Below are 13,759 nucleotides of genomic sequence, written 5' to 3'. Positions count from 1 at the left end.
ATATATATATATATATATAGATACATATGTATATATACATATGTAGATAGATATGCCTCCCTGCAGAAGCATTATTGGTATAATCTGTCTATGCTTTTGTCTTTGAGAACTTTTAAAAAATTCACTTATGTTGTTATTGTTTTTGTTAATGTGATGATCAGTGGAACCTCTTAACTCCTTTTGACTTAAATTTTCTACATATATATATATATATATATATATATATATATATATATATATATATATATATATATATATGCACACACACACACGTGTGCATATGCATTGCTGATATTCCACATTTCAGTCTGCACTATAATATTATAATTCCTCATTCTCAGTTTCTTATTTATATCGCTGTATATAAGAAATTAGCATTACTGTACTAGATCTGTTGACTTTGTTAAATTTTAGGGAAGTGGCTGCTTTAGAGTTTAATTAATTGACTCTTGTCTTGCAACGGGGCCCGGCAGTAAAGACCTGTGACTATATTATGCATTATCGATACCCTTTTTCAGTACAAGTGAACCACATGAAATGCTATTTGTAACAACTGCAGTATACATATTTTTATTTACGTTATTTAATTCCTAGGTTTGCACTTATGTGTGGATACTTGTCTGAATATGAAACCATACAGAATAAAATCAAGAATGGCTACTTGTTTAAGGTATGTTTTGGTAGCTGCAGTAAGCAGTTATTTCTTTATCTACTTTTGACAGAATTTATCCAAATTTTTAACAAATGTTCATCCTCTAGGCATATTGCATTAACAGTTTACAATTGCAGATTCATTCTGTGGCTTGCCTGTTACTAAAATGCGTACGGAGGGGGCGGGGGGCTGAATGTACTTACATGAAGCAACCAAAGACTTAACCTTGTTCTTGGTCTTTCAATACAAGTATTGACTTTTTATTGCTCATTAACTTAAAGTAAAGTAGCATGCAGATTGCGAGCAGACTAGGAATTGGCATGCTGTGTATATACAGATTATGTTAAGTAAAGTTAGATATACTTTATAAGATGTATTGCTGAGAAATACTCCATACTTCCTGCTAACTAACTTAGATATGAATGCTGAAGTCTGAAATGTCTTAACAAACAGAACTGTGATCCTCCTCTTTGTCTGTGCAGCAGTGTTCCTGTCTGCGGTGGTATTTACTAAGTTCTTAATTTAGCTTTTTTTCATTAATGGATTCAGATATTCCAGGGCCACTGAGTCTTATAAATATAGTTGTTAACAAAGGTTGTTAGTATAACCTTGAATCCACAAGATGAATTTGTAGGCAAGAATGTTATGAGAACTAGTTACCATAGTCTGCGTGTCAGATCAGTACAGTTGTTTGCCTTAAACTGAAACTGCTGCCTTGGTTATATCAGCAACCACCTGACCTAGGCAATCTTCCCTGACATAACAGTTCTTACACAGTAGCATAGGGTTCCGAATGGAGAGATGAAAAGTCAGCAAGCAAAGGAGAATAGTAGTGCTGAAAGTGAATTCATCCTCAAGTCTTGCTGAGTACCTTCGCGAGATGGACCCTGTTTTCACAAAATCTCACCAAGGCGACACTGATATATAGACTTAATTTATATAGCATATATCATGGACAGAAGTAGGTCAAAAACTAATAAAGATAGTTGTGTGCACAAGACCCTGGATAAAAAAGTGCCCAGTCCTGGTAGGCACACTGGTGCCAGGACTGGAAAAGATGACAGTGTAGAATTCTCAAACTACAGGAACATTCCTGCAATGAGGCCAGACCAGGCCCAGGGGGAAGATGGCCCCCTATTGTAGAAGGAAGTAGTCGTTCACAAAAATCACGAAAAACTGATAGGCCAAAGAAGAGCCATAAAGACAATAAAGAGACTATTGAGGATAAGAAAGAAATTATATATTGTTACTATAATGCAAAAAGCCCAGAATTTTCAAATACAAGATATACAAAACGATTAAGAGAGAAATTAGAGGAAAGAAAAACACTTTGCAAGAAAAACTGTCAGAAGCTTCAAATGAAAATTTGTGTTCATTAATACAACAGATTTGTGAGAAACAGTATGTAGATCAAGAAATCTTAATCTGCTTAGAAAAAGAAGCATCTGAGGAAGTGCGAAAATATAAACAACAAAACCAAGTTAAAGAAATAGAAACTGAGGTTATAGAGTACTTGCAAAGTGAAGGATTTAGTGTAGAAAATCTAATTCAGAAAGCACCACAACAGGATAGATTAATGGATATCCAAATTAAGGGGAAACTAGTAGAACAGGACGTAATTAGTCAGATACCATATGAAGATAATTTGGAGCCTTCCACAGGAAACCAGTATAAATGTTCACTTGAAGCTAGACAGCAAGGGAAGGTACAGGAAATTGTGGAAACGGATGTAGTCAGTGTTGGGGAAAGATAGGCCAGTGAGTTCCCATATGATAGTGCAATGGATGGCACAGGTTGAAATTGATGAGACTGTATCACAGGAAGATGCTATAGTACCTTCTATAGAATGCCCGCAGGAATTGGAAAACAAGGGATGTGCCCTCAGTTTGGAAGAAAATGAGCTGAGAGAAGAATTGCGTGATTTACCAGACATGGACAGATACATCAAGATCAATGAAGGAAATAGAGTGCAGAAGGATAATAAAACCCAAAAAGTCAGAAGTCTGATAAAACAAATGAACACAGTAATTAGGACTGTTCATAGAGATCCATGCGATATAACAGAAGTAAAGAGGATATATAAATGTGCAGCTAAATTAATAACTGATAAAGTTCGACTACAAGAACACAGGGTATTGAGGGAAAGGAAGGGGAGAAATCTAATACTGCCATGGAAGTATCGAATAGAGAAAATTATAAAGCAATTAAGACAAGAAGTGTCACTGTTAGAAGACTATAGAAGAGGGAATAGATCAATAAAAATGCTAAGAAAGATAGATGTGATAAAAACAATGCGCAGTATTAGAGCAGACCAGGATCTATTGTGCACATTTGCAAATAACAAACTAAAAGTTTCAGCACAGGTGGAAAAACGTAGAAGATACGAAGATAGATATAAAGGAAAAGTGTGAAATAAGCAATTTATTGATGACCCAAAAGGTTTTATAGAGAACTGGGAAATAAGGTAAAAGGAATTGAAAGACTGCCAAAAAAAGAAGAAATAGATACATTTTGGAGAAATATCTATGAAGACCCTGTGGAACATATCAAAGATGCTAAATGGATAGAAGAAGTAAAAAAAAAAGAATATGAAGTTTAAAGATACAGGAGAAGAAACAGGATGAAGTAACAGCTAGACAGAATGAACCAAAATTAAGAAAAGCCTCTAATTGGAAAACCCCAGGCCCAGGTACTGTACCTAACTTCTGGTTAAAAGTATTAACATCTTTGCACGAAGATTTAGCTATGAGTAAGGACTATTTATATGCACACCCAGAACAGACACCAACCTGGCAAACAACAGGAAAAGCAATGCTTCTACTTAAGAGTGAACCTGCAAGCTACCCTAAAAATTGTAGACCAATAACTTGTCTTCCGACGACATATAAACTACACAGGAATTGGTGCTGACAGAGTTTGTAGTCATTTAGAAGAAGAATACTCAATTATGGCAGTAGAACAAAAGGGCAATAAAAGAAAGTCATATGGAACAAAGGATCATTTGTTGTTAAAGTCATAGTGGAGAACTGTAATAAGGAGAAGAATCTAATATGGCATGGATTGACTACAAAAAAGCATTTGATAGTATCCCTCATTCATGGATAAAAGAGTGCTTAAAAATGTATAGGATATATCCTGCACTGATGACTACATTACAGTGACCAGGAAACAGTGGCAGACCACTTTGCAGTTAAGCCATGATAAAGGACAAATTATTATCCCAGGGATAAAAATTCAAAGGGGGATATTCCATGGTGACTCTCTGTCACTGTTACTATTCTGTCTTGCCCTTAATCCATTTAGCTGTTTACTCAACAGCTTAGGCCATGGCTATAATCTGGCTCATAGAAAACAGCAAAGTGTAAAGACTTCTCACCTTCTCTTTATCGACGATTTAAAACTGTATAATTCATCAGATGAGGAACTGAAAGCACAACTGCAAGTTGTCAGAACTTTTTCAGATGATATGAGAAAGTCATTTGGTCTTGATAAATGTGCAAAAGCAACCTTTAAAGCAGGAAAACTGCAACGCCAGGAAAACATCAGTATGGGACAAGAATGTGATATAAAAGAACTTTAACAAGAAGGAGTGTATAAATATTTAGGAATTGATGAAGTATCAAGAATAAAACACGAACAAATGTGAATAAAACTTAGTAAGGAACACTTCAGAAGATTTAAATTAATCCTGAAAACAGCTCTGACATCTAGGAACAAAATCCAAGCTATAAACCAGTTTGCTCTTCCTGTCCTAACTTACAGTTTTGGAGTGAATGACTGGCCCCAAAACGTGTTGGATAGATTAGATAGGAAAACAAGAAGGATGCTTCATGCTCACTAAATGATTTATAAAAATCAGTGGATAACGAGATTATATATTTCCGTTCTGAAGGAGGGATGGGCCTCCTTGAAATTGATTATATGTATAGATCTGCGGTTGTGGGACTTCACAATATCTGCTGACCTCACAAGACCCAAACGTAGTGAAAGTTTTGAAACATGAAGAAAATAAATCTAAGATGAGTTCTCTGCTTAATCTAGCAGAAGCTTATCAGTGTCAAGCAGGAATGGAAATCAAACCAGAAGTAGATAAAAATCAGGCAACAGTTGAATGTTCCAAAAAACAAAAGAAAGAATATAAGGTGAAGGATCAGATGAGAAAGCAAGAAATGTGGAAAAAGCATAAATATAGTTGCAAGTATAGAAAACTTCTGGAAGAACCTCATGTTAATCAGGAATGAACACAGGAATGGATAAGGAGAGGCAAATTCAAACCAAGAGATGAAAGGTTAATATTGGTGGCCCAAGATAGTGGGTTGCGTACACATTGGTTTATAAAGTCCATTGAACATGTGGGAGAAACAGAAAAATGTAGGTTTTGTAAAACCAAATTGGAAACAGCTGCACACCTCTTTGCTGGTAGCAACGTACTAATGGCAGAAGGACTGTATACTGAAAGGCATAATAATGTGGCAAGACTGTTGCACTGGGGATTGCGCAAATATTATGGTATTGAAGTGGCCAAAAAACACTGGAAACGTGAGCCACAAAGCATCATAGAAAATGAAGAAGTCTACATCACATGGGATTATCCATTGCCACCAGTTCAAAAGATAGATGCTAGAAAAACGGATAAAGTGGTCCAAGAAAAGGGTAGCACTGATAATTGAAATTGCCACACCCAATGAATACAGTGTCTTGCTTGCGGAGAGACACAAAGCCATAAAATATCAGGATCTGCAGGCAGAAATGAGAGCAATGTGGAAGAAAGATACCCAGACAGTTCCAATAGTAGTAGGAGCGGGTCTATATTATATTCTCAAAAGCTGACAATGTCGAATCTGACATTGTCGACACGAGAATATCGAATGCTCAGAATCTCAAGTGTGTAAATGGAAATCTTTGTAAAGGGAGATTTCCGTTTACTGCAATGTAGTGCGGTCCCTGAGTTGGTATATTTAAGTAGCGGGGGGTGTGGGGGTGCAGGGGGGGCTTGTCCCCCTGCTTAAACCCGTTAGGGTACTTTTTTCTTTTTTTTTTGTCTTCTTATAAGGTCGATGTTCGAAGACATCGACCATATGTTGTTCGATGTTTTCAAACGTTGATCTTATATTATAGACCCGTAGGAGCAACGGGTCTTATAAAAAAGAACTTACAATCATATTTAGATATGTTACCAATACATGTAACTCCATACGCACTGCAGAAGGAGTCATTACTGGCCACATAGCAGGTGCTGCGAAGAGCACTACTGGCTGACATGAAAGATTGAAACAATACTAATTTCATGACCTTTAATCATACTTTGACTTAGGAATGTGGTCCATTCCTGTCATGGTATAAGAAACCCAAAAAATTTGGAGAAACTTAAAATTATGGTAAAACAGATAACATTATAAAATCCAGAAAAAGTCTAGAAGCCGGAAATTTTTAACGAGATACAGTTACCAAGCAGAAATTTGACTACCTCATACATGTAATAAAAGGTGAACATCTAGCCCCATTAATAGCTTAAATAATAGCTGTTTTTATTTCCCTTGAGACTAAAATTATAATTACTAAAACAACCCAGACCTGTTGAAGCACTTCATGCTTTGAGCAGTCAAAAAATATTTAATGCAGGGAAACTCTGAAATATAGGATTCCATGAGGTGGTGAGTATATGAACCCAAGAACATTTTGCAGCCACAACAGATAGTCATTTCAGAGGTTAATGACTTTAAAGAGTAAGAATTATAATAAAATGAAGGCTTAAAACCAAGAAGAGTAATTTATTAAAATCATCACCTTGATGCACAAGACACGCTGATAGAGAGACTGGAGATTCTAGTAAGGTTGGCTTTTCATGGTTTTAATTAATTTTATTATTTCAGTATTTTTGATGTTACAAGTAGTGTACAATATAAACTATTCAAACTGGAAGAGGTGCCAACAAAAGTGCAGTCTGATACTGTGTAAGCAGTTTTGACTATGGTCTTGAGCTTTTTTGCTTGTACATAGACCCTGAATACTTAATACATGGACACATAAAGATTCCTCATTACGAACCTTAGTTTGCATATTTTAGCAACACAAGGTGATCTAGATGTGGAATAAAAGTGAATTCTCTTTAAAACAGTGAGTTTAACCCTGTTTTGTTTTCTATTTATCTTTGAACAGATGTGGCAAAATAATTAGTGAACTGTTAAACGAGAAGACCTAAGAATGTTTTCTAATTTTTGAGCTTTGCAAATTAAATATTTCCCTTATGTTCATGTGTGCTGATCATTTAAGAAGATATATGAAAGCAGATAAAGGTGGGACCCTTTTGATAATGGCCATGGTGCATTATATTACTAAAACTGAAGAGCTGATATGTGATATTTACTTTTATGGTAATGTTCTCCGTAGTAATAGAATGATGAGATTCAAGTCTGTGCACGTACATTTGAATAAAATGTTTCAAATGGTTTACTTACTGAACATGTGCACAATTGTTGTGTAGTTGTAAATCCTAGATTACAAACATTTTTAATGTTCTAAAACTTCAAACGAGTTTGTAAGACTAGATATTTAGACCTGTCATAAGTGTGGTATGGTCAGAAATTGAACCCCCTAAAACAGTTGTTGAGAAACGTCTGGATTCCCCAGTCAGAGAGGTACCATCTCTTGTCAAAGATAATTTTTACTTCATTGATAAAGTTAAAGGCATTGTGTTCGATGAAAGTCATTTGTTGCTAACACTGATGTGCAAACGCTTTTTTGTATAATTCTTTTTGGAGAAAGGTTTGTTTGCGATCAGTGGCTGGTTGAAGCACCAATTCTAATTTAATTGTTGGCAATAACGGCTTTGATTTTTTAACAGCACATATACAAATATCAGGAGCAGTGAGTTTTGCCCTCAGCTTTGCAAGTTCTGTAATGGCTCCTTGTAAAAAGAAAGCTATTAGCATGTTTCACTACTCTGATTACAGTTTTCTTTATTGCTATTATGTAGATGATTTATTTTTAATTTGACAGGAGAGCTGGGCATCAGTTGAATAATTTCTGGGATTTTTTTGGAGAGCACCAACATTAGTTAAGATTTTCATCAATTGCTTCTGAAAACAAATTGAAGTACCTAGATGTAAGCAGAAATAAATATTAGAAAATTAGAAAGTCTTATCCAGTGTATATTGAAACCTAATCATTATATATTATTTATTGGAAATGAAGTAGTGTAGTAACCTAAGGATGTTGTTTTGGGTGGGGTCATCAGCAGCAGTACCTTTCCTATTCCAGTGTTATAGTCAGCTGAAGACAAGCCTCAGTAATAGCCACATAGCCTCAAATGAACTGTATTCAATCACAGTTTTTTTAAACTTGCATTCGAACAGGTCTTAGACACTGACGTTCCCCTTAATGTCTCTCAGTATTCCAAGTAAACTCTGTGACGCTACCAGACCTGCTTTTCTTTTTCTTTTCCTTTTCCTTATCTCCTAAGATTTATTGATCACAGGGTACTGGATTGCTACAGCAACAAGGGATAGTTCTGCTCTGCTCGGGTTCATTTTGCTCCCCTACCCTACTGCCAATTCCCATCTACCTCCCCTTTCTGTGCTATATCTATATAAAACTCCATCCACCCTCCACATCTGGGTGAACTATTCTTGCACTAATGCACTGTCTCAACGATTCCTCAACTTCATCAGTTCTAATGCACTAGACCAGCTTGTGTCATCCCCCACAAGGGGAGAAAACATTCTGAACTTGGTTCTCACCAACATGGGTAACTGCAGCACTACTCCCATACTATGTCCTTCCCTGGTTAGATCAGATCATCAGACTGTCTCATTCAAAGTTTCTATCCCACCCAATCCCCTCCCACTGAAATCAAGCTAAAAAAACTTCTCAAAAGCTGACTACAACTTCCTAAGGGAGGGTATATGTAGCTTCACACCCCCACCCCCTCAGAGGATGCAGACAACTATGCTGAACAGTATACCAGTGCAGTTTACAATCAGCTGTACAACTGCATGGACTCAGCCATACCCAATAGAACTAAAACCTGCTCCTCAAGAAAACACAAACCTGTTTGGTGGACATCCTCTATCAACAGGCTTTGCAACGAAAGGAAGAAACTGTTGTTCAAGGGTAAAAGGGAAGAAATTCCAAATTGGAAAAACTCTCTCCTTAGCCTCAACTAGTAAATTAGATCACTAATGAAAACCTCCAAGGCCAATTATGAATTGAAAATAGCTTCCATAACAAAGGGAAACCATAAAGTCTTCTTCAGTTACGTCAGGAACCTCCATGGCAAAGCCCATGTTTGTTCCGAATTGGTACATAACAGTATCACTTTACACTGATCCTGTTGACATAGCCAACATGCTAGCAGATAGGTTCAGCGCAAACTTCATCCCCCTGTTCCCCCACAAAGGCCCTTTTGACATCCCCGATACTTGTCCCGCACCTCATATCTCCGTAGATCAAGTGTTACAGGCCCTAAGGCAAAAAAACACAGCTTCCATGGGACCTGATAGTATCCCAGGATGTATTCTGCACCATCTCCAGCAAGAACTGGCTTTGCCATTGAGCACCCTATTCAAACACAGCCTAAGTACTAGCTTCATTCCAACAGAGTGGAGAACCACCATTGTCATCCCCCTGCATAAAGGTGGTGCCACTACTGACCCTGAAAGCTATCACCTCATTAGCTTGACAAGTCTAATCTGTAAAGCCATAGAGCATATTATTATGGATGTCGTAAACAAGGACATAGGCAATCTCCAAGCACTTGACCCTACCCAGTTTGGATTTGTCAGGGGCAGATCTTGCCTGTTGAACCTGGTTGACTTCTTTGAGAGTGTCACCAAGGCCCTGGATGAGGGAAAGTCAGTGCATACAGCTTACCTTGACTTGGCCAAGGGCTTTGACACAATCCCCCTCTCGAGCATCATCGAAAAGCTAGCACAACTTGGCGTAAATCCCTATCTCATCAGGTGGGTGGCCAACTGGCTCACCAACAGGGCCCGCAAAGGCAAAATAAGCACCTCCACCTCCAATAGCAGACCTGTCACAAGTACAGTTCCCCAGGGATCTATCCTGGAAACCCCTATTGTTTGGCATCTATTTCTCAGAGGTATAGGTAAAGACAAAAGACCTGTGGCTGACCAAGTTTGCCGATGACTGTAAGTTGGGTGCCAAAGTCATGGCCTCAAGCTAAATGCAAAAAAAAAAAAAATGTATCATCATACCATTCGGCAAAAACATGACCCCTATGGATTACCACATCAGCGACAACCCCCTAAGCGCACAACCTGTGGTGAGAGACTTGGGCACTCAGGTTGATAACCTCACATTTGACCATCGTGTAGTGGCAGTGGTCAGAAAAGCCTTTTACTTGGTTCATCTCATAAGTAAAGGGATTGCATCCAGAAAAAAGGAGGTTATTACCTCTCTATACCCCATCCTCATTAGACCAATAATTGAGTATAATTCCCCCTTTGGGATGTACCTCTCCAAACATCTGCACCAACTGAAAAGGTCACTGAAATACCTCACAAAGAGAATCCATGGCCTCCAACACCTGTCTATGCAGACAGTCTCAAGTCACTGTCACTCTACTCGGTATCGTACAGATTGCTCAGGGGTGATCTGTGTCTCACCTACAAGGCAATCTCAGACCCTGTTGTACTAGTGATGCTCCATATCCGTAGCGGGGGGTGTGGGGGGCTTGCCCCCCTTCTTAAACCCATTAGCGTACTTTTTTCTTTTTTTTTTTTTTTTGTCTTTTTATAAGGTCGATGTTTGAAGACCTCGACCATATGTTGTTTGATGTTTTCAAATGTCGATCTTATAGACCCACAGTTTTAAATCATCAACAAAGAAAAGATGAGAAGTCTTTATACTTTTTTTGTTTTCTGGGAGCCAAATTATAGCCATGACCTAAGCTTAATGGGTTAAGAGCAAGAAAGAGTGTCACCATGGAATATCCCTTTTTGGATTTTTATCCCTGGAATAATAATTTATTATTTATTTATTTTATTTTATTTTACATTTGTTGACCGGGCTAGTCTAACTGGATATATGTCCATTTTCAGTAGAGGCCCGGGGAGATAAGCTCCATGACTCACAGATAATGTAATCGCAAGACAATATAAAATAACTTCAGTTGTGTATACAAGTACAAATCTGGATAATATAGAAATAAATACAGAGAGGACAGAAGTCAATACAATGTGAAATGCATTCAATACAATGTAAAATTCAAAATAACAAGTAGGTACATTACTTAATGTAGAAGAAAAAATGGAGGTATACAGGCTAATTCAATATACAAGTACAGAGGTAGATTGATGTTCAGTAATAGTAAATAAAATGACTTTAGTAAATAATTTTTTTTGTTTTCTTTAACAAATAAGTATCCAGAGGGATGGAAATTATGAAATACAGAGTGAGAAAAGGTAAGGTATAGGATATGCCGACTGTATTTGGGTAGAGTAGAGATTTAGTCAGGTTTAGTACAGGGGCATAACCAGTGTGTTTTGAGGAAAAGTTTCAGTCTGTTTTTAAAGAGTGATATAGAGGAAAGTGAGGAAAGGTCGCTGGGTAGGAGATTCCAAAATCTTTCCACAGTATTAGAGAAGAGAGAGTCCCCAGCCCTGTTGTTAGATTTAGATGTGTTAACTAGAAGTTTCTGAGATGAACGTAAGGACTTCAGATTATGGTAGGGGGTGATGATGGTGGATAGAGTAGGAGCATTGGAAGGTTGGTAAAGGGACTTATGGGCAATGATTTGCTCTTTATCATGGCTTAACTGCAAAGTGGTTTGCCACTGTTTCGTGGTCGATGTGATGTAGTTTATCAGTGTAGGGTATATCTTACACATTTTTAATACTCTTTTATCCATGAATATGGGATACTGTCAAATGCTTTTTTGTACTCTATCCATGCCATACTTAGTTTCTTCCCCTTTTAACAGTTCTCCACTATGACTTTATTTAACAACAAATGATTCTTTGTTCCATATGACTATCTTTTATTACCCTTTTGCTCTATTGCCATAAATGAGTTTTCTTCTAAATGACTCTAAACTCTATCAGCATCAGTTCCAGTGTATATAGTTTATACTTTGTCAGAAGGCACATTATTGGTCTATAGTTTTTAGAGTAGCTTGCAGGTTCACTCTTAAGTAGGAACATTGTTGTTAGCCAGGCCGGTGTCTGTTTGGGATGTGCATATAAATAGTTCTTACTCGTGGCTAAATCTTTGACCGAAGTAGAGACTTTTCTTAGCTTTGTTTCAGTCTCTCTGGTCGTTACTTCATCCATTTTCATACCTTGTACATTTGAACTTCTTATTCTTTCTTTTACTTCTTTTATCCATTTAGCATCTTTATGTTCCACAGGATCTTCATAAACATTTCTCGAAAATGTATCTATTTCTTTTTTTTTTTTTTTTTTGGTGGTCTTTCAATTCCTTTTACTTTTTTTCCCAATTCTATATAAAACTTTTTTGAGTCATCAATAAATTGCTTCTTTTGTACATTTCCTTTATATTTAACTGCCTGTGCTGATATTTTTAATTTATTATTAGCAATAGAGCACGATAAATCTTGATTTGTTATATGACTGCACATTGCTTTTATCAAGTCTATCTTTCTGAATATTTTTGTTGATCTTTTCCCTCTTTTATAGTCTTCTAACAGTGACAATTCTTGTCTTAATTGCTTACAGTGGCATTCGATTTCTTCCCGTCCTTTCCCTTACTACCCTGTGTTCTTGTGGTAGGACTTCATTTGTTATTAATTTGGCTGAAATGTATCCTATTTACTTCTGTTATATCGCATGAATCTCTATGGATAGTCCCAATTAAGTCTTAATTTCTGTGTTCATTTGTTTTATCTAACTTTTTGGGTTTAATTGACCTTCTGCAGTCTATTTCTTTCATTGATCTTAATATGTCTAGCCATCTTTATTAAATCAAGCAACTCTTCTCTTCTTTGATTGCCATTTTCTGCAGGCACTCTATAGAAAGTCTTAAGATAGCAAGCGTAGATCCCCTGGACTCGAGCCGTGAATCAGAAGCAAACTCGCCTGTTGCTTTTTGTCACACAACTTTATTCGATAACTGCCAGCACCACAAAGTACATCTAGTAAGAATGGTTGAGCGCTTTCATCTGCATTTACCAGATTTCTTCAGAACCATTTACCTTAACATGTCACTTCCTTTATATACACAAATTTTTGGCGCCAAAAAGTTAATTACATAATTGGTTAAAAACAAAATTGTTAGTTAAAAACAAAATCACTCAATTGACATTTGTTGTGAATTAATTAAAATACAATAAAAAAATCACAAAAATATGTATATTAACCACTGTCATAAAATGTACTATATACTAGTACTAAAGTGCTTTTATACAGTGCATGATACATTTCATTATTGGGTCCCTTATACTATCTACCCTATGCTAAAATTTTAAATTTATAAATTCATAATAAATATATATAAATAAGTAAAAATATATATTGTGTTAATGTATAAAATATATTAAAAATATATAAAATGTACTCGGCTGATGAAATTTCCTTACTCTAACGCCAAAAAAGGCTTAATACTTATATAGTCATTTATACCCGGGGGGGATGTGGCATCTAAACATATCTGCCACTTGCTTTCTAACCAAGCTAAATATATTTTCCAATTTCCTCCTCTGTCATTTACCTCTACCTGGTCTATAATAGCAAATTTAAAACTATGTTCACTTCCCTTTTCTATAATGTGTCTACTTAGAGCGTTCTTAGTATCTCCTTTCCTAATACTATACAGGTGCTCGTATATACGAGTTTTGAATTTCCTCTCAGTCTTTCCTATATAGTATCTGCATTTCTCACACTCAGCAATATACACAATACGCTGTGTATTACAATTACCCTTCTTAGGATATACTACAGATTTCACAATATTCTTAAGTCTCATCCTACATTTTGTGTTAATATATTTACACTGACTACATGCACCACAACTCGTAGTGCCCTTCCTACTGTTTCCTCTGTAGGCCTTTTTCTTAGTCTCTATTATTCTTTTTAAATTCAAACCTGTTTTATATACTATAGAGGGTTTCGTACCTAGTATGTTTCCAAT

At 36.5% G+C, this 13,759-nt stretch overlaps 1 protein-coding gene across 1 annotated transcript in view; it reads left to right on the top strand.

Annotated features, from left to right (window-relative positions):
- Window positions 1–13,759, top strand: part of RMDN2 (regulator of microtubule dynamics 2) — a 1,837,333-nt gene that overhangs the window by 1,312,156 nt on the left and 511,418 nt on the right. Inside the window, exon 6 of the mRNA XM_044057972.1 lies at window positions 595–670. Coding sequence (XP_043913907.1) covers window positions 595–670 — 76 coding nt within the window. The remainder of the gene's footprint in view (window positions 1–594; window positions 671–13,759) is intronic.

The sequence above is a fragment of the Protopterus annectens genome, chromosome 1.part2 (assembly GCF_019279795.1).
Source record: "Protopterus annectens isolate FY-2018-M chromosome 1.part2, PAN1.0, whole genome shotgun sequence".
In the NCBI taxonomy this organism is placed as follows: Eukaryota; Metazoa; Chordata; order Ceratodontiformes; family Protopteridae; genus Protopterus; species Protopterus annectens.
Note: the sequence above shows the minus strand (reverse complement) of the source record. Positions and strands in the feature narration are given on the sequence as shown.